The following is a 22,414-nucleotide window of genomic DNA, read 5'->3' on the forward strand; positions in this document are numbered from 1 at the left end:
GTATATGGTCTGAAGGACATTCTCCTCCCAATGAAGTTCGGTTGCCAAAGTACGAAAGTCAATATTGTAGTCCATGAGAGAGCGCCCTCCTTGACGGAGATGAAGCAAGTCAGTAGCGGTGGCGGCTTGTTTCCCAGGCTCCTCGAAGATGGTCTGGAATAATTCTAGAAACCGTGGGAAGTCCTGTAAATCTGGGTCTGAGCACTGCCACAGCAGAGAGGCCCAGGCTAGGGCTTTGCCTTCCAATAATGATAAGATGTAGGTGGTTTTGGTTATATCATCTGGAAAGAAGGGAGATTGCAGAGGAAAATGCATATTGCACTGGTCTAGAACCCCATGCATAGACGAGGATCTCCGGCATATCGTGGTGGGGCTGGTAAAGGAAGAACCGGGCGGAGACAGCCTTGTGCTGCTGATGGAAGAGTTACAGCTGGGGTACTGGAGTGTGTAGCAACTACTGCGTCCAGTCGAGCATTGAGTTGCTCCATGGAAGCTGCCATGGATTCCAGCATACTCTGTTGCTCCATGATTTTCTGAGCACGCAGTGCAGAAGCCTCTGCCGGGTCCATGGCCTTGGCTTACTGTTATGACTTGGGAGGTGGACCCTTGGTCCAGTGATGAACGTAAGTCTCACCGTCGGAAGGCGAGGCCAATCCCGAGGATCACAGGAGGTGATAGAGGGAAATCTAGATGCAGGTGCCTCCTGCAGGTCGTGTAGTCCAGATAGCTGGCGCCTCCAGCAGGTCGTGGAATCAGAAGTTGGCGCCTCCAGCAGGTCGAGGAATCGTTAAGCACAGTCCAGAGATCAATGCCAAGGGAATATCCGCAGTCAGTCCAGAGGTCCAGAAACAAAGAATATTCCGCAGCCAGTCCAGGGGTCAAGAGGCAGAATACTCCACAGCCAGTCCAGGGATCGAGAGCCAGAATACTCCACAGCCAGTCCAGGGGTCGAGAGCCAGAGAAGGAACAGCAGCCAGTCCAGGAATCAAGCACGGAGAGCCAAGAAGCCAAGGCAAGATCTGAAGGCTCAGACCTTGCCTTAAATAGTTCCCCGATGATGGAGCCTACAGGAAGGAACCCAACCTACATCCTGTAGAGGATCCTTTAAATCCTGGCTACTGCCGCCCGCGCGGCCCTAAGAAACTTCAGGGGGTGGGGCTAGCCACGCGGAGAGGACACCGCGGCCATGTTGGAGACGGCAGCCACTGCCGCGGAAAAGGCCCGCCGACACCGGCCTCAACATCGGCGGTTGGCCCCACTGCTTCGGTGAGTGACCGGCCCCGGTTGCCGTTTGCCGCAGCCGGCGGCCATAACAATATTCCCTTGTTCAAACTGGTAAAGTTCTCCGCCCCGGTTGCCGTTTGCCGCAACCGGCGGCCATAACAATATTCCCTTGTTCAAACTGGTAAAGTTCTCCTGGCCCAGCAGGCATTGCTCTAGCCTCCTGAAATAGCTGCATAGAAAGACACCCAACAGATGGTACAAGTTATCCTAACTGCCCGCAGGATCCAAAACTGTTTACAGTAGCTCATTGCCTAGACAGGCTAGGAACCGGAGAACTCATGGGAGCTGGAATCCAACCTCCAAGCCCCATGAAAGATTCCCTAGATAAGATTAGTGGCTCACGGGATCACCCTGCGAGCCACCACACTTGCCCTGACACTGCAGAAAGTGCCCGACACTCACGCAATAGAAACGCTGCCATGCTGATGGTCCCCTGGACTGCCTAAGGCATATATGTACCACTCATGCCATCTCTTAAAGGGACCATGGCGGGGAAGTCTCTGCGGTGCCCTTTCATTATGTCATAACCTCCTACCTACTTAATGCAGCCTCAGACACTGCTTCAACACCTCAGCAAAAGGTCTCCTGTCATTTTTGTGTCCCAGTGTGTGTTGCTTCCTTGCATTGTCCTTGCCTTGCCTGTGTTCTTGCCTTCTCTGTGCCTCTATCTGTGTTTCCCTTGCCTTCTCCCCTCAACCTGCTTCTTTAGTTTGACCTCGGGTTGGATCTGGACTTTCCTTATCTGCTGCCTGAATCTGACCCCTTGGTTCAGACTCATCCTCTACTATATGCTGCCTGCCCCGACCTCTGGCCTGTTCCTTGTTTGTGCTGCTTGCCGCCTGCCCTAACCTCTAGCCTATCCACCATGCCTGCCTCAATGCATGTTTGTCTAGACATGTATTTGAATTATCCTAGGGACCCACCTAAGTCCTGCTGGCCCCCGGAATCCAAGGGCTCAACCTGCGGGGAACGGGGTTGGTATAGGCGAAGCTCCAATCCATCCCGCCACAGAGCCTCTCTGCCAGTTGATGGGGTGGACCTAGTGGGCTTACTCACTAAGTGGTGCCAACTACCCTTGTGTAAAAAGAGTCCACACTTCTAACAGGCTTTACACTGGCAAAGTGATTCCTCTGCCCTCTCTCCTCTCTGCTTTACTGTTCCTGGAATTTCCTTCTGTTTCTCTCTTTATTCACACTGTCTTTCTCTGTCTCTTTTTCACTGTTTCCTTTTTTTCTGTCTTCTGCAGCAGCTAGAACAGAATAACAAGTTCCAAGGTAGGGAATAAAGTTGGCCTGTCAGGTGTTCCTTTGTATTCATGATGCAATTTACACTTAAAGATGAATTTTAAAAGCCTGAAGCATGCATTAATTAGGGGATGCACGATTTTCAGGCTTGCATGCACCGAGCGGATTTTAAAATGCCACAGCACATACATCTCGGAAGTTTTCAAAAAGCGGCAGGGCATGAAGCTGAGATGTGTGTGTAAATTCTTACGTGCTCTGGTGGGCACCAATTTCCCCTGCCACATAACTTTACTTTTGCTATGGATGACATGTAAGTTATAAAATAAAGATAAATAAGCAGATTGCCAGGGTTTTAAGGGTCATGGATAACTGGAGGGAGTGAAAACTATTAAACCAGGGGGGTTTCGAAGATCGAACCTGAGACAAACTGGTAAAACTGGAAATGGTGTCAGCGCATTCCCCTTTTAAAATCCCCTTATTTACGGAGTAGAAGCAACATTTGCATGCACATATTTAAAGTTTGGCGGACATGTTCACGTGGCCAGGCTATTTTACAACATGCGCGCATATATGCGCACAAATTATAATACAGCCACATCCCTGGGTGCATGCAGAAGAACGTGCGCACTTGTGTGCCCACATGCCAATTTGAAAGTTACCATCTTATTGTATAACTCTAGGTGGTGAAAATTTTCTAACTAAAATATTAAATAATATTTACCACATTTATTATTGTACATACTATGTGAATATTTTATTATGGAAAAAAAATAATTTACATAAATATTAACAATTATATGCAGTATATGATAAAATTTACCATAAACTCTCAAAATAGATGCAATAACTGCTTAGTACCTACTGTGATAACATTAGAGTGTGTTTCAAGGCAACAACATCTAATATCAATGTTATCGTAGTTTAATACATGGACAATGTAGAAAGCTGTTACTACAGATAAAAAATAAAATTTACCTATGGAAATGGGGTTTTGAAAGTTGCCCACCTTCAATATGAGCAAAATTTCCCCCATTCTAACACACAGGTAATTTTGACTGCTTTTTTGGGGACATCCTGGGGACAGGAAGAGGGCAGACCACATAAAGTGCATAGTTTGAATAATCAAAATTACACACATTTTTTCCAATGCAAAAATTATCTGCAGAGAAAACAGATGTACATTTCTATGAGTAATTTTTCCAAGGGCAATAATCAAACCATAATTACTTGCATTGTACTTGCATTGTTTTGCTTTGATTGATACAAATCCCATGGGTAAAAAAATACGTACGGAGTTTGTACAAATTTAGGCTGATTTTTGCCCCCATACGCCTTAATTTTTTTAATCCGTTTCCTGGCTATTAGTTTTATTAAGTTATAAAATGTAAGAGGTCAATTTTAAGAGCATCACTCATGCAAAAGTGACCACATGCTCGTGGGCAATACAGATTTTAAAATGCCGCGAAGCACGTATCAAAAATAAGGGGATGGAGAAGGGGTGGGTCATAAGCATTCCAGAGCAGGGCCAACGCTTACATGTGTAACTCTGTATTTTAAAACTGGAGGCCTCAGCGTGCATCGGCTTGTTAGCTGTGTAACTTTACTTCTGCTCTGATTAGGAGCAAGTCTGTACATCTCACATTATAAGGCTTACAGGAAAGAGTGAGGGATATGGGTCAACTGGGGGGGGCATACATTGTGAAGAACCAGAGGGGTCTGGAAGACCTTGATATTGACTGGGCAAACTGGTGGACTACTTGGAAATGTCCCTCACACAAGCATGTTTTAAAATCTGCTTACATATATATGTTAAAGCTGGTAAAATCCTAGAAGACAAGAGATACTCAAGAAAACCTACTTTGTGTGACCTCTTAAAATTAGGTGCATACTTACATGCGACAGGCATATTTTAAATCATTCTTGGGCAAATACAAGCATGATTTAAAATTCAAGCGGATCTCTGCTCCTATGCCAATACATGATTGTATGGGCGCCCATTGTGCTTATTTTTCAATCAGTCAGTTTTATTTCATTAATTTCTTTTTTTATTTGAAAAATCCACAGATCACCAAAGGAAGAAACTGCTATGAGTATATTGATGCAATTCATGAATCATATTCAAATTGGATGAGGTAAGGGCCATTGTACTCTCATCTCTCAATGCACCCTTTCCCTTTTCTATCTTCTAAACAGTATAAATAGGAATAGTCCATGTTAAATATTAGAAATTAATATATATTATAACAATCCTAACAAATCCTCCTACCATACTTCTCTTTCTGTAGTAACACAGTAAGAAAACATTTATCATAGCATGTTTCTTAGTGTTCAGACAGATGGATCCAGAACCAGTCGGTTATGCACCCCTACCAGCAGATGGAGACAGAGCAAAGGTGATGTCACAGTATATATACCCCTGCACTGACATCAGCCTGCCAGTGTCTCCAACAAGTATCTCCCTATAGGGAATTGCTTAAAGTTTTAAAAAGAGAAAAAAGAACATTTATTTGCCCTGCTCTCCTGGTGTGATACCTTATGGTCCCTCCCTCAGTCGAGAATTCATGAGATGATATCTTTGGATCCTTCCCTCAGATGAGTGCCTTGGTCTGGTAGCTGGTTTTCAGTTGGCATGGACTTAGCTGTTAAAAAAAAACAGCTGAAAGGCAAGTGGGTGCAGGAAACCAAGCATGGCCATGAAGGTCCTTACCCTCTTCCCCTGCAGCCAGAGACCGACTCTATACTCAGCTGGGACATGCTGAACTCAGGTAAGGAATTAAAAAAAAAAACAGAGAAGGAGGGTACTTTTGCAGGGATTCCTCCTCCCTCCAGTCTCCCTATTCGGTGCACCGATCTGACTTTCATTCCCGCCTCCAGGCGAGCTTAGGGGATGGAGCAGCCTGGCAGGTTGAGCAGCCTTTTGTGGCCCCACTCTCAGGTTTTTCTTGTTTGCACCATGGTAGGCCGGGCGGTGTTTCACACAATTTTCCCTATACGTCGGTTCGTGTTAGTGTACTGTACTGTAATCTGTACATACAATATGAGAGGCCTCGTGGGAGTTCAGTTTTTGGACTCTCGTCAGTGTTGAGTGCCTAACTTTTGGAGGCCTAATATTTGGGAGCCTAAATGTTTGCAGCACGTATATAACTGGATGCACACTTCTCAGATGCCTGTTAGAGCATATTGACAGACTGATGGCGCCTATAGCAAAGAAACCTAACACCTTATCCTCTCTGTGCTGCTTGTCATATTCGGGCATCTCAGTCTGGCTTTCTCTCTTTCTCACAGGACAAGCAGGATGATAGTCCTCACATATGGATGACATTACAGGATGGAGCACAATCATGGAACATTTTTGTCAAAGTTTCTAGAACTTTGACTGGCACCTACTGGACATGCCCAGCATGGCACTAAACCTGCAGCCAGCAGGGGTCCCCCTTCAGTCTTCTTTTTTCCATGCAGCTGTAGCCACGTGGGTTAAGGAGCTCCACAGAGATTCCTGACAGGAATTTTCCTCACGGAATTACTAAAAACTTTCATACCCCACAGGGGTCCCTCCTTCGAATTTTTGACTCCGCGGTACTCCGGTAAGTTTTTACCCATTTTCGGTCGATTCCCATCGAGTTTGGCCCTCGCGGCCTACTGGCCGTCGACCGTACCACGGCTCAATTTTTTCAAAGGCCATGGCATCTGGGTTCCTTCGATGTCTGGTCTGTACTTGCACCATGTCCATAACAGACCCTCATAAAGTCTGCATAATGTGTCTTGGGTGCGAGCATGATGTCTTGACTTGCACCAAATGTGCCTTAATGACACCTAAAGGTCGCAAGGCCAGAATGGAGAAAATGGAACTTCTTTTCCGTTCTCAAACCCCGACGGCGTCTATTGCATCAACATCGTCTGAACCGGAACCGTACATTTCGCACCAGTATCGGCCACTAGCCAGTGACCGCCCGGCGTTGACGACTTCCTCTACTCCCCCTCAGGACTGAGGGGATCGTAGAGAGAAATATCGGCATCAACACCGGAAGTCTCGGACCATCGAGGAAGGAAAATCATCAACCTCGCCATTGTCCGAGCTGCCATCGAAGAAACCTCGTCCAAAAAAGGCTTCGACCTTTTTTGTGATCGGGTCACCGAGGCAACCCTCACCCGGATGGGTATGGGAGCCACGACTCCGCCTTTAACAGTGGTCCCTCCAGCTATGCCCCTGCCTCCTTCTTCCCTTCCAGAGCCGGTGCTGCTTGCTCCAGGCCTCCGTAAAGAAATGGACTGGATGGTTCAGGAGGCCATCGATAAGGTGATGCACAGATTCCAAGTTCCCCCGGCGCCGATATCGGTGCCGGTCGCAGAACCGACCATCGATCCCATTCTGGCAGCATTGGCACTGCTGCTCTCAAAGATGGAAGTGCTTATAGCCACTTTTCCACCGATGGATCCTGGGTTACCAATGGCTCCGGTGCCTTCCCTACTTACTCTGTCATCGGGAAGAGAAACTCTGTTCCCCATTCCGCCATCGGGAGTCCTGCCAATGCCTCAACCATCGATGCCGATGCGCCCATCAGCGCCACCGAGCCTTCCATCGATGCCTGCACCAGTGCCCTCCAGTACTTCCTTCGATGCCTTCAGAGTCTAGACAGGGACCTTCAGGAATACCATCATCCCATCCTTCTCAGGTTCCTAGAGGGGCAGGTGCTGATCCCTATGACATTCTTCTCAAGACACCGATGACTTGCCATCACCACCTTCTCCTGCTGAAAGCAGGAAGCGTTTTGTAAAGGAAATGTCTGAATTGGTTTCCCTTCCAATTGCAGACTGAAAAAGATGACAGGCATCAAATGATAGAGCTTTTACAATTCCTGGATGCTCCCAAGGAAATAACCTCCATCCCTATTCACCAGGTTCTTTTGGATCTCCTCAAACAGAACTGGGAACACTCTGGTTCTGTTGCTCCAGTCAACAGAAAAGCTGATACCACTTATTTGGTCCAGTCAGCCCCCAGGATTCCAGAAACCTCAGCTGGATCACCAATCTGTGGTTGTAGAATCTTCCCAAAAGAGGGCAAAAAGATCAAAACCCCACTCTTGCTTTCCCCCAGGTAAAGAACAGAAATTCTTGGATGCAATTGGCCGGCATGTCTTCCAGGGATCAATGCTCATCTCTCAGATCGCCTCTTACTAGCTGTAAATGACCCAGTATAACAGGGTATTATTTAAATAGATACAGGACTTTGCCTCAAAACCCTGGTACGCAAGGGTTTTGAGGCAGGAAAGCATGAAATAAGATCCTCTTATGATATCTTTGACACTGCTTCCAGGGTGTCTGCAACTGCTATTTCGGCAAGAAGATGGGCCTGGCTTAAGTCTTCCGACTTGCGCCCTGAAGTACAAAACAGATTATCTGATCTGCCCTGCATAGGAAACAATCTGTTTGGCAAACAGATTCAGCGGACGGTGGCGGAACTCAAGGAGATCATGACAACCTTCACCAGCTCTCTCTGATGCCCTCTGAGTATTCCTCCAAACAGCCATTCAGGAAGAATACTAAAAAATCATTCTTCAGTCCAAAGAAATCCTATCCACCTAGAGGTCGTTCTACGAGGCCTTTCCAAAAGGCCCAATCTAGTCAACCTCGTAAAAGCCAAAAGCAGCTCCTCTGCCGGGCCCTGCTTCCGGCTTTTGACTCCTGCATAGAGAGCAGCAGCCAGCTTCCACTGCCTCAGATACCAGTGGGAGGTCGATTGTGCCATTTCAACAACAGGTGGCACACAATCACCTCAGACCAGTGAGTCCTTACTATAATCTCTCAAGGTTATCACCTGAACTTTCTCTCCATTCCACCGAACTCCCCACCTCGGCTGATGTGGGGAACATCCGACCACTCACCACTCCTGGAACAGGAGGTTTCCCTCCTCCTCTAGTCCAGAGCAATAGAACCAGTGCCCTGCTCCCAACAAGGCCTAGGATTCTATTCCTGGTACTTTCTAATCCCCAAAAAATCAGGCGGCATTCATCCAGTTTTGGAGCTACGTGCCCTCAACAAGTACCTCTACTGAATAAAGTCCAAGATGGACGCCTTGGGTTCCTTCCTTCCTCTTCTCCAAAGAGGAGACTGGCTCTGCTCTCTAGACCTCTAGGACGCGTACACACACATTGCGATAACTCCATATCATTGCAGATTCCTGAGATTTCTGGTAGGCCCCAAGCACTATCAGTACCGAGTGCTACCATTTGGCCTGGCAGCTGCACCACGAGTCTTCACCAAGTGCCTCGTAGTAGTAGCAGCCTTCCTCAGGACTCAAGGTGTTCATGTCTACCCCTATCTAGACGATTGGCTGCTCTGTCGTCCCTACATCTTACCTTACACACTCTGATTTCACTAGGATTTCTCGTCAACTATGAGAAATCCTGCTTAGTCTCATCTCAAACTTTGTCCTTTATAGGGGAAGACTTGGACACCTTCAAGCAAAGGCATTTCTGCCTCGACAGCGAGCTCTCTCTCTTATTTCTCTCGCACACCAGCTTCAGTTTCAGCACCACTCGACTGCACACCACTTCCTCATTCTGCTGTGACACATGGCGTCCTCAGTACAGGTTACCCCAATGGCCCGCTTGGCCATGAGTCAAGCAGAGGACTCTAAGGTCACAATGGACTCAGTCCAACCTCTATCAAACATTGTCCATATCACCGACCCACTTCGTCAGTCTCTAGCCTGGTGGAAAAATCAGATCAATCTCTTCCAAAGCTTACCCTTCCAGGTTCCAGACCCCCAAATAATTCTCACCACCGATGATTCCAACCTCAGTTGGGGAGCTCATGGCACCAATTTGCAGACACAAGGAGCTTGGTCTCCAGAGGAAGCCAAACACCAGATCAATTTCCTGGAACTGCGAGCAATCAGATATGCTCTCAGGGTATTTCAGGATCGTCTTTCCAACCAGGTCATCCTGATTCAGATGGACAACCAGGTGGCCATGTGGTACATAAACAAACAGGGAGGGACAGGCTCCTACCTACTGTGTCAGGAAGCTGCACAGATATGGGAGGAGGCCCTCTCCCACTTGATGTACCTCAAGGCCACCTACTTGCCAGGAGTGGACAATGTGTTGGCGGACAAGCTGAGTCGCACCTTTTAGCCGCACGAGTGGTCTCTCAACCCCACAATAGCGGACTCAATATTCCAACGTTGGTGTTATCCTCACATAGACCTCTGCATCACCTCAAAACCGCAAAGTAGAGAACTTTTGCTCTCTCACTCGCAGTCAAGAGACACGTTCTCCCTCTCATGGGCAACCGGTCTCCTGTATGCATTCCCTCCACTTCCACTTCTCTCGAAGACTCTCGTGAAGCTACTTCAGGACAAGGGACGCATGATCCTGATAGCACCTCACTGGCCTCGCCAAGCGTAGTTTCCAATATTTCAGGATCTCTCCATTCGCAGGCATATTCCCATGGGAAAAGACCCGCTTCTGATCACTCAGAACGACGGGTGCCTACGCCAACCCAATCTTCAAGCTTTGTCCCCGACGGCCTGGATGTTGAAAGGTTAATTCTTCAGCCACTTAACCTTTTGGAGCCAGTTTCCAGTGTCCTCATAGCTTTATGGAAGCCTTCCACGAGATAATCTTACCTCTACAAATGGAACAGGTTTAAGTCATGGTGTTCCTCACTGTCACTTAATCCTTTTACCTGTTCCACCATGAAGTTTCTAGACTATCTATGGCACTTGTCAGAGTCAGGTCTAAAAACTTCCTCCATCAGAATGCATGCCAGTGTGGTGGCTGCCTTCCATAAAGGTGTCGGGGACGTTCCTATTTCGGTACAATCCCTATTGACACATTTTCTGAAAGTCTTGCTTCAACTCAAGCCTCCACTGCATCCTCCGGCCCCTTCTTGGGACCTTAATCTGGTTTTAGGTAGGCTCAAGAAACCACCATTCGAGCCTCTACAATCCTGTGATCTTCGCTTTCTTACATGGAAAGTGAATTTTCTTTTGGCAATAACATCTGCTTGCAGAGTTAGTGAGTTAGAGGCCCTAGTTACCTATCCGCCTTACACTAAACTTCTGCAGGACTGGGCAGTACTCCACACTCACCCTAAGTTCTTACCTAAGGTAGTATCGGAGTTTCACATTAATCAATCCATTATACTACCTACCGTCTTTCCCAGGCCCCACTCCAATCTAGGAGAACAGGCTCTGCATACCCTTAATTGTAAACGGGCTCTAGCATTCTATCTAGACCGTACAGCTGCCCACAGGAAAAGCACTCAATTGTTTGTCTCTTTCCATTCCATCAAATTGGGGCAGCCTGTGGGTAAGCAGACTCTCTCCTCCTGTTTAGCGGACTGCATATCCTTTTGCTATCAGCAAGCAGGCATTCCGCTTCAAGACGGTGTTAAAGCACACTCTGTGAGGGCCATGGCGACTTCAGTAGCGCACCTACACTCGGTGCCGCTTCCTGACATTTGCAGGGCTGCTACCTGGAGTTCTCTCCATACCTTTACAGCCCATTATTGCTTAGACAAGGCCGGAAGACAAGATTCCATCTTCGGACAGTCTGTCTTGCGCAAGCTTTTCGCAACTTGACATACCAACACCCTTCCACCTGCCCGTTAGGGTTCAGGATGCCCTCTACCAAATTTCACCCCAGTTATTGTACCTATTATACATCTTGGGTACATTTGGTGCATTTCTCGGACATCCTCAGCTCTGTACTCACCCATATCTGAGGACTACCATCCTGCTTGCCCTGTGAAAAAAGGAAATGTTGCTTACCTGTAACAGGTGTTCTCGCAGACAGCAGGATGTTAGACCTCACGAAACCCGCCCGCCACCCCGCAGTGTTGGGTTCGTTACATTTTCTTATTTTATTTTTTGACACTTCCTGTAGCTTTAAACAAGACTGAAGGGGGGACTCCTGCTGGCTGCAGGTTTAGTGCCATGCTGGGCATGTCCAGTAGGTGCCAGTCAAAGTTCTAGAAACTTTGACAAAAGTGTTCCGTGATTGGGCTCCATTCTGTGATGTCACCCATATGTGAGGACTAACATCCTGCTGTCCTGTGAGAACACCTGTTACAGGTAAGCAACATTTGCTATCTTGTGTCAGTGCTGCTTGGAGGCTCAGGGGAATTGACTTAATCTTATTTTACTAGGCCCAGTTCTCCCCAGCCTGATGTGGGCCTGGGAAAAGAGCTGCCGAAGGGTCGCCTAACTTTGGAGCTCCCCTACCTAGATCGTCAGCAGGGGAAGGTAGTTCAGTGGGTGCTGGCCAGGTGCCCCAGTTTTGGCATGGATCTGTCCATTTTTTCTTGGGTAGAATTTTTTCAAGAACTGCAGTCTTTTCTTCAGGCACAGTCCTCGGCCCCAGGCATCTTAAAAGGTCAGGGTCACAGGCAGCGAAATTCCACAAGCCTAGTGCTGCGGGTAAGAGTAGGAATAAGCCTAGATCAGCTGCCGGTCTTCCCATTAGGGACCCAGTTAACACAGATGATGAAGCCAATGGGAAAATTCCTCTGGGATTGGAGTCATATAGAACTATGATGTGGTTCTTTCATAGATATTAGTTCTCACAGGACAAGCAGGATGGTTGTCCTCACAAATGGGTGACATCGAGGATGGAGCCCACCATGGAAAAACTTCTGTCAAAGTTTAACAGAACTTTGACTGGCCCCTACTGGGCATGCCCAGCAAGGCACTGACCCTGCAGCCAGCAGGGGTCTCCCTTCAGTCTTCTTTTTTCTGCGCAGCAGTTGCCACGCGGTGAAAGGAGCTCTTCTTACCACGTTCCTGACAGGAATTCGGTTTTTCTTTCCGAAGAAAAATTTGCCCCTCAGGGGTCTCCCTTCGACAAATTTTTGTCACCTTCGCGGACTCCGGTAAGTTTTTTGCCGTATTTCATCGACTGCCGTCGATTTTGGCCCTCGAGGCCTGTTGGCACTTACCGATCCCGCGGCTAAATTTGGCCCTAGGCCATGGCGACGGGGTTCCGTCGTTGTCCGGACTGTACCCGGACTATGTCAATCACAGACCCCCATAGGGTTTGTGTTTTGTGTTTGGGTAGTGAGCATGATGTCCTGACTTGCACCAAATGTGCCTTAATGACACCTAAGGGTCGCAAAGCCAGGATGGAGAAGATGGGGCTCCTCTTCCATGCACCCACCCCAACGCCATCGATAGCATCGACGTCGTCGGAACCGGCACCGTCGAAGTTGCACCACCATCGTCAACCCTCCGGTGACCGACCACCATCGATGACTTCTCGGCCGTCGACTCCTGTCCCCTCCCTGGATGGGCGAGGAGACCGAAAGGACAAGCATCGCCATCGACGGCACAAGTCTCGGCCTGTCGAGGATCCACAGTCATCGACCTCTGAACAAGCCGAGCCACCGACTAAGAGGCCTCGATCAGACTTGGCACCGTCCACGTCTCGTTCGCAGGCATCGAGGAAACCCTCACCCTCTCGGGGTGTGGGAGCCGTGATCCCACCGGTTACGGTGGTCCCTCCGGCTCTGCCTCAGCCTCCCTCTCCCGTCGAGCCGGGTATTGTTACCCCTGGTCTCCGGGAGAACTGGACCAGCTGGTCCAGGAGGCCATCGAGAAAGCGATGCAAAGGTTCCAACCTCCACCGGCACCGTCTCCGGCACCGATTCCGGCACCGACTCCGGCACCGAGGAGGGAACCGTCCACCGAGCCTCTGGTGGAAACACTAGCACCGCTACTACACCGCATGGAGGCACTTGTACATGCCCTTCCATCGATGATTCCAGTAGCACCGACAGCGCCACCGTCTCCGACAGGATTCTCATCGGCAGGAGAAACACCGTTCCTGATTCCCCCTTCCGGGGTGGTCCCATCGGTGCCTTCTCGTATATCTCCACCGATTTATCCTTCGGCTCCATCGATTCCAAGACCGGCACCGATTCCATCGGCAGCACCGAAGCCCTCGATGCCATTCCCAGTACCGCTTGCAGCACCGGTTCCTTCAAGGTTTCCTTCGATGCCTTCGGATCCTCAGCCAGGTCCGTCAGGGCTTCAACCCCCAAGTGATCCCTACGATACCTGGGGTGATGATACATCTTCTGACACAGATTTACCATCACCACCTTCTCCTACAGAGAGTAGAAAAAGATCTCCTCCAGAGGATCTCCCCTTTATTAATTTTGTAAAGGAGATGTCAGACATTGTACCTTTTCAGCTGCAATCTGAGACCGATGACAGACACCAGATGATGGAACTGCTCCAATTCTTGGATGCTCCAAAAATCATCGCTTCCATCCCCATTCACCAGGTGTTTCTGGATCTCTTAAAGAAAAACTGGGAATCTCCTTCATCTGTGTCACCAGTTAACAAGAAAGCTGACTCCACATACCTCGTCCAGTCAGCACCAGGCTTTCAAAAGCCTCAACTGGATCATCGCTCTATTGTGGTTGAGTCCGCTCAAAGAAAGGCCAAGCGTCTAAAGCCACACTCTTCCACTCCACCTGTCAAGGACAATAAATTCCTGGATAGTGTGGGACGGAAAGTATACCATGGAGCTATGTTGATTTCTCGCATAGCTTCATATCAACTTTACATGACTCAATATAACAGAGCCATCCTTAAACAGATGCAAGATTACGCTGACACATTACCGGACCAGTACCAGCCACAGCTTCAAGCCCTTCTTAACAAAGGGTTTGAGGCGGGGAAGCACGAGATCAGAATGGCTTACGATATCTTCGATGCTTCCACAAAAGTTTCAGCTACTGCCATCTCGGCCAGACGTTGGGCCTGGTTAAAGTCATCCAACCTTCGCCCAGAGGTCCAGGATCGTTTAGCGGATTTACCCTGCTTAGGGGACAATTTGTTTGGAGAACAAATTCAGCAAATTGTAGCTGAATTAAAAGATCACCACGAGACGTTGAAACAACTTTCCTCTGTTCCGTCTGAGGTTTCCTCCAAACAACCACTTAAGAGGGACTCTAAAAAGTCGTTCTTTCGGCCACGTCGTTACTATCCTCCATCGGCTAGGCCTCGTCCAGCTCAATCCTCTACCAGACCTCAGCCACGTCAGCCTAGGAAACAAAGGCCTACTGTAGCCCCTCCTCCTGGGCCTGTGGCTGGCCTTTGACTCCCCTGTAGGGAGCACATGCCAAACCCCTCTTCCAGACATCCCTGTAGGAGGTCGACTGTACCATTTTTTACAAGCTTGGTTGCAGATCACCTCAGATCAGTGGGTACTAGCAATTATCGCACAGGGTTACCACCTCAACTTCATAACTCTTCCGACGGACTCCCCGCCTCTTCAAGCGTGGAGTCTAACCACCCATTTGGCTCAATTACAACAGGAAGTATCTTTTCTTCTGCAATCAAATGCTATAGAACCCGTCCCTCCCTCTCAACGAGGGAAGGGATTCTATTCCAGATACTTCCTAATACCAAAGAAATCAGGAGGACTACGTCCCATTTTGGACCTTCGAGCCCTCAACAAATACCTTCAAAAAGAAAAGTTCAAAATGGTAACCCTTGGCGCGCTGCTCCCTCTGCTACAAAGCGGGGATTGGCTGTGTTCTCTCGACCTCAAGGACGCTTATACTCACATTGCGATCGCAAGATCCCATCGCAAGTATCTGCGCTTTCTGGTAGGCCGCGACCATTATCAATACCGGGTATTGCCTTTCGGTCTGGCATCTGCTCCACGAGTCTTTACCAAATGTCTCGTAGTAGTAGCAGCATTCCTACGGAAGGAAGGTGTCCACGTCTACCCCTACCTGGACGATTGGCTAATCAGGGCCTCCACCCAACAGATTGCCCAATCCTCCCTAAAATTGACAATTCAAACACTCCTTTCCTTAGGGTTTCTTGTCAATTACAAGAAATCTTGCTTAGTCCCATCTCAAACCTTATCCTTCATTGGGGCAGACTTGGACACCTTACAGGCAAAGGCTTACCTTCCTCATCAGAGGGTTCACACCCTAATCTCCCTAGCTCACCAGCTCCAGTCTCAAAACACTGCCACGGCTCGCCAATTCCTCATTCTCCTAGGTCACATGGCATCCTCGGTCCAAGTCACTCCCATGACCCGACTAGCCATGAGAGTCACACAATGGACTCTACGACACCAATGGATTCAAGCTTTTCAGCCTCTGTCCTCCATAGTCACTGTTACACAAGCGATGCGCCTGTCTTTAACCTGGTGGACGACTCAGGTCAACCTCCTTCAGAGCTTACCTTTTCTCCCACCGGATCCGCAAGTAATCCTAACCACCGACGCTTCTCACATCGGTTGGGGAGCCCATGTGGACGGCTTCCAAACCCAAGGGTTATGGTCAAAACAGGAAGCCGAACACCAGATAAATTTCCTGGAACTTCGAGCAATCCGCTATGCGCTCCGAACTTTCAAAGATCATCTATTCCATCAGATAATCTTAATCCAGACGGACAACCAAGTGGCCATGTGGTACATAAACAAGCAGGGAGGCACAGGATCCTTCCTTCTGTGTCAGGAAGCTGCGCAGATTTGGGCGGAAGCCCTCTCCCACTCTATGTACCTCAGGGCCACTTACCTGCCGGGAGTAGACAATGTATTGGCAGACCAGCTGAGCCGTGTCTTCCAACCACACGAGTGGTCACTCAACCCTCTCGTAGCGACCTCTCTGTTTCGAAAGTGGGGTTTTCCCCGCATAGACCTCTTTGCGTCCCCTCAGAACCACAAAGTGGACAATTACTGCTCTCTCATTCGGAGCCAGCACTCTCGGCCGAGGGATGCGTTCTCCCTCAAGTGGACAACCGGTCTGCTCTATGCATTCCCTCCACTTCCTCTTGTGTCAAAGACTCTCGTAAAACTACGCCAGGACGGAGGAACCATGATCCTGATAGCACCTTACTGGCCACGCCAAGTATGGTTTCCAATACTCCAGGATCTCTCTATCCGCAGGCACATTCCTCTGGGAATGGACCCGCATCTGCTCACTCAAAACGACGGATGCCTCCTCCATCCCAACCTCCAAGCCTTGTCCCTGACGGCATGGATGTTGAAAGGTTAGTCCTTCAACCATTTAACCTTTCAGATTCCGTTTCTCGTGTCCTAATAGCTTCACGAAAGCCTTCCACAAGAAGATCTTACTCATACAAATGGAAAAGGTATACATCATGGTGCACTTCTCAGTCCCTTGATCCCCTTTCTTGTCCAATCTCGAAATTCTTGGACTATTTATGGCATCTCTCTGAATCAGGTCTTAAAACCTCTTCTATAAGAATGCATGTCAGTGCGGTGGCCGCCTTCCATAAAGGTATTGGGGGTAGTCCTATTTCAGTACAACCCCTGGTAACGCGCTTTCTTAAGGGCTTGCTCCATCTGAAGCCACCCTTGCGTCCTCCGGCCTCATCCTGGGACCTTAACCTGGTTCTTGGTCGTCTAATGAAACCTCCTTTCGAACCTCTGCACTCCTGTGACTTGAAATATCTCACTTGGAAAGTGTTATTCCTTTTGGCTGTTACTTCAGCTCGCAGGGTTAGTGAATTACAGGCCCTAGTTACCTATCTGCCTTACACTAAGCTCCTGCAGGACCGGGCGGTACTTCGCACTCACCCTAAATTTTTACCTAAGGTAGTTTCGGAGTTTCATATTAATCAATCCATCATACTACCTATCTTTTTTCCCAGGCCCCACTCCAACTCTGGAGAACAGACCCTGCATACCCTAGACTGTAAGCGGGCTCTAGCTTTTTACCTAGACCGTACAGTTTCTCACAGGAAGAGCACTCAATTATTCGTCTCTTTCCATCCTAACAAGTTAGGACAACCTGTGGGTAAGCAGGCGCTTTCCTCCTGGTTGGCGGACTGCATTGCTTTCTGCTATGAGCAAGCTGGCATCCCTTTTCAAGACCGTGTTAAAGCACACTCTGTGAGGGCCATGGCGACGTCAGTGGCACACCTTCGATCGGTGCCGCTTCCGGACATCTGCAAAGCTGCAACCTGGAGTTCCCTCCATACATTTGCAGCCCATTATTGTTTGGACAAAGCTGGAAGACAGGACTCCATCTTCGGCCAATCTGTCTTGCGTAACCTTTTTCCAACCTGATGTACCAACACCCTTCCACCTGCCCGGTAGGGTGCGGATGCCCTTTCCCAAATTCCACCCCAGTTGTTGTGCCTCTTGCACACTGTTGGGTGCATTTGGTGCAAGTCAGGACATCCTCAGCTCGGTACTCACCCATTTGTGAGGACAACCATCCTGCTTGTCCTGTGAGAAAGCAAGTGTTGCTTACCTGATGTAACAGGTGTTCTCACAGGACAGCAGGATGTTAGTCCTCACGAAACCCGCCCGCCACCCCACGGTGTTGGGTTCGTTTTCTTTTTACTTTTTAGGCACTGCCTGTAGCTTTGAAAATCAGACTGAAGGGAGACCCCTGCTGGCTGCAGGGTCAGTGCCTTGCTGGGCATGCCCAGTAGGGGCCAGTCAAAGTTCTGTTAAACTTTGACAGAAGTTTTTCCGTGGTGGGCTCCATCCTCGATGTCACCCATTTGTGAGGACTAACATCCTGCTGTCCTGTGAGAACACCTGTTACATCAGGTAAGCAACACTTGCTATACCAGCTCTGATTTCCCAGACACTGAAGATGCTGGGAGTGCCTGTGTCTTAATCCATGTCTGAGCCAAAAAAAGATCCCATTTTGATTTCTTTGCATAAAGTCTCATGTTTCTTCCCTATGATGGAGGCTATTCAAGAATTGATTGATCTTGACTGGGGCGTACCAGAATCTAATTTCAAAGGGGGATGAGTCTTGAAAGGACTGTACTCCCTTGGATCCAGCTGTGAGAGAGTAATTGTGCTTTCTGAAAGTGGATGCGCTTGTGTGTGCCATTACCAAGCGAACGACTATTCCCGTAGAAGGGAGAGCGGCCTTGAACGATGCACAGGATAGGAGAACTGAGGCTATCCTTTAGCAGGCTATTGAAGCAATGACAATGAATTTGCAGATAGCTTCCTGTTGTTCTCTGATGGTTTGCTCGTTTACTTCTCTTTTAGGAAGTCAATAAATTTGGAGTGAATTCCAAGGCAATGATGGAACCAGCAGCTGCCTTTTTGGCAGATGCGGGCTGTGATTTAGTCCACACTTCAGCCAGAGGGAGGGCTCTGGTAATAGCAGCCAGGCAACAGTTATGGCTGAGAAATTGGTCAAATACAGCTGTATTTGAGTACAATTTGGTAAATGGTGTAAAATTTGTTGCCCCTTGGTTTATTGCTGAGATGAGGTGAGTCAAAATCATGTCAGACCAGTGGGTTCTGGAAATGATACGAGACGGCTATGCACTGGAGTTTCAGTGAGTACCTCGGGATGTGTTCATGGTGTCTCACTGCAACTCTCCGCAAAAGAGACAGGCAGTGGAGTGTATGTTGCATGTTGTGTTCCAGTACCCACGTCTCAAGAAAATACAGGCTGATATTCCATTTATTTTGTTGTGCCCAAGGCCAAGGCTCCTGGTGGATGCTCCCCTCCGGTTTCCAGTGCACAGAAATCTACTACGGCAGGGGCCTGTTCTTCACGAAGATCCAACCCGGTTTTTCCTTATGGTATGGCCCTTGAGTGCACTCGGTTGCTAAAGCATGGATATCTACTGCGATTATTGCTACCCTGCTAAGAGCAAGAAAGTTCTCCACTGCCTTAGCCTATGTGTGGGTTTGGTGAGCGTTTGGAGGCTCTGTGTGATGATCGAGGGGCTCTTCCTCGTTCAGTTAAGATCCCGCTCATTTTGGAATTTTTACAGGATGGATTGAGTAAAGGGTTGGCCCTTAATTCATTAAAGGTACAGGTGGTGGCTCTTGCCTGTTTCTGAGGTCAGGTGAATGCTGGACCCTTGTCGGCTCATCCAGATGTGGCCCAGTTCTTAAAAGGAATGAAGATTCTTTGTCCTCCCTTGCAGTTACCTGTGCCCTTGTGGAGTTTAATCTAGTTTGCGATTTTTTAGCAAGCCCTACTTTTTGACCGATGTGTAATCTTTCCCTGAGGTTACTAACCTTGAAACGCTGTTTCTTGTGACAATTTGTTCTGCATGTCGAGTATCCAAACTCAGGCCTTGTCTTACCAAGAGCCAGCTACGTACTATTATTTCCTTTTTGCCAAAAGTGGTCTCAGATTTCCGTTTGAATCAGTCCATTTCCCTGCCATCTCCGACAGTGAAAGAGATGCGGAGGAATATTGCCTGTTACAGCCCTTGGATGACAAGAGGCATATCTTGAGGTATTTGGAGGTTTCTAAACCTCTCAGGAAGACAGATCGCCTGTTTGTTCTCCACAGAGGAAGTAAACAGGGCAAGATGGCATCAAGCACTGCTTTAGCCTGCTGGCTTAAGGAGGTACTCATGGCCGCGTATGTGGATGCGGAGCAGCCGTTACCTATACAGGTTAGGGCTCATTCCACTAGGGCTCAGGTAGTGTCATGGGCGGAGGTTAGATTGTTGTCTCCCATCAACTTTTGCCTTGCTGCGACGTGGTCCTCTTTACATACCTTTTCCCAGCAATATCGCCTGGATGTGCAAGTCTGGGAGGACACAGCCTTCGCACATGCAGACTGAAAAGAAAATTATTCTTTACCTGCTAATTTTTGTTCCTGTAGTACCACAGATCAGTCCAGACTGATCAGTCCAGCAGATGGAGCCATAGAATAACTCGAAGGGCGCCCTCTCATAAGCTGGTGCACCTTCAGCGTTCCTTCAGTATTAAGAATATCAAAGCATGAAGAAGAGCGTTAGATAAGAACATAAGAACATAAGAAATTCCATGCTGGGTCGGACCAAGGGTCCATCAAGCCCAGCATCCTGTTTCCAACAGAGGCCAAAACCAGGCCACAAGAACCTGGCAATTACCCAAACACTAAGAAAATCCCATGCTACTGATGCAATTAATTCACCAACTGTAACGTGTTCAAGGGAACCTTATCTGGTGGTCTCTGTACGGAAGCTTTTTGAAAAGGGTAACCGATTTTCAGTCACCCCTTGTTTACTTCCGTCTATTATTCTTTTATTATTATTCAAACATTCATTTTTTTATTTTATTTTTTATTTTCTTAAGTTTCTTAAAATCCCTTCTCCCCGGCTGCTTTACCGACCCACTATGATTTTTATGTTATACTCATCAAGGTCGCCGCCTTTGTTGAAATTCATGGGTACGGAGCTGCCTGTCTGACATCGGCCATGTTTCAGCACTGTGTGCCTGCTTCAGGGACTATGGGAGAGATTACTGTGTCCAATTTTGGATTCACAGTGTTCGTGATACCTTCAATAAATAATTGTATTAGCTTGTATAATATGCTCTAAAAAACTTAGTTTCAAAACGTTTACTATTTAAATCTATTCCCACCTTGTCTATAGACAATTACTTACTCTTCAGTGTGTCTTGTTTCAATCATGCGACGCCTTCTGTGCTTGTCTAGGCGTCTCCTCTATTCTGTCTCCTTTTATACCTGCCTTAGGTACACACCTCCTTGTTTCTGCCAGATGGAGGCTACCTTAGGTGTGTGCAATCTGCAATAATTGTGCCTATTTGTTTTCTTTTTCTTCAAGCTGTTTTTTATGTTTTAAAACGGCTGAATGTGTCTACTGTTAAATGCAGCTCACCCCTTTTATGTTGTGTAATCCTGGTTTTAACCATACCGTGTAATTGTTTATTGTAAACTGGATGTTTTGCTTTTTTTGACTGGCGGACCTGGTTGAAGCCTATGTCTTATTTCGCTTCTTTGTAATGTTCTAATTCAGCGGACCTGACGGGGAACTGGTCCTCATGACGTCCGCTATTTTTTGCTTCCTGCTTAATGCCATTGATTGACATAAGGGGCGTTTCCGGGCGGGTACTAAACCACGCCCGGGTGGGAGTCTTACTGTTTAAACAAATGAATCAATTGGGACCACCCTAAAATGACCTGATGGGCTCTCCTGCCCCTTTAATATCTACAATCTTATTTAATGCCAACGACTATTCTTCTTATCATGTGTGTTTTTGCAAAATCTCGCGGTCACGGTTAAAAAATAGTCTCTGCCTAGTCCGTTAAAAAATAGTCTCTGCCTGGTCCGTTGATTTTGCTGCTAGGCTTGAATCTCCGTACTAATTCTAAAGACATCTCCCAACGCTGCTCCCATCTGTTGCTTTTCTGACAGTGGCCACTATAGTCAATTGGGTTTATGCTTAAAGAATACATTTAATCTGATCTACCTTGTGGCTTCATTCAGCCGTTTTAAAACATAAAAAACAGCTTGAAGAAAAAGAAAACAAATAGGCACAATTATTGCAGATTGCACACACCTAAGGTAGCCTCCATCTGGCAGAAACAAGGAGGTGTGTACCTAAGGCAGGTATAAAAGGAGACAGAATAGAGGAGACGCCTAGACAAGCACAGAAGACGTCACATGATTGAAACAAGACATACTGAAGAGTAAGTAATTGTCTATAGACAAGGTGGGAATAGATTTAAATAGTAAACGTTTTGAAACTAAGTTTTTTAGAGCATATTATACAAGCTAATACAATTATTTATTGAAGGTATCACGAACACTGTGAACCCAAAATTGGACACAGTAATCTCTCCCGTAGTCCCTGAAGCAGGCACACAGTGCCGAAACATGGCCAATGTCGGACAGGCAGCTCCGTACCCATGAATTTCAACAAAGGTGGCGACCTTGATGAGTATAACATAAAAATCATAGTGGGTCGGTAAAGCAGCCGGGGAGAAGGGATTTTAAGAAACTTACGAAAATAAAAAATAAAATAAAAAAAACGAATGTTTGAATAATAATAAAAGAATAATAGACAGAAGTAAACAAGGGGTGACTGAAAATCGGTTACCCTTTTCAAAAAACTTCCGTACAGAGACCACCAGATAAGGTTCCCTTGAACAGGTTCCAGTTGGTGAAT

General features: G+C 47.7%; 1 protein-coding gene across 1 annotated transcript in view; it reads left to right on the forward strand.

The window, feature by feature from the left end:
• Nucleotides 1–4,596: 4,596 nt before the first annotated feature.
• Nucleotides 4,597–22,414, forward strand: part of LOC115076018 (zinc finger protein 883-like) — a 102,282-nt gene continuing 84,464 nt past the window's right edge. The window contains exon 1 of the mRNA XM_029577064.1: nt 4,597–4,660. Coding sequence (XP_029432924.1) covers nt 4,656–4,660 — 5 coding nt within the window. The 5' untranslated portion in view covers nt 4,597–4,655. The remainder of the gene's footprint in view (nt 4,661–22,414) is intronic.

Source organism: Rhinatrema bivittatum, chromosome 14 (assembly GCF_901001135.1).
Source record: "Rhinatrema bivittatum chromosome 14, aRhiBiv1.1, whole genome shotgun sequence".
Classification (NCBI taxonomy): Eukaryota; Metazoa; Chordata; class Amphibia; order Gymnophiona; family Rhinatrematidae; genus Rhinatrema; species Rhinatrema bivittatum.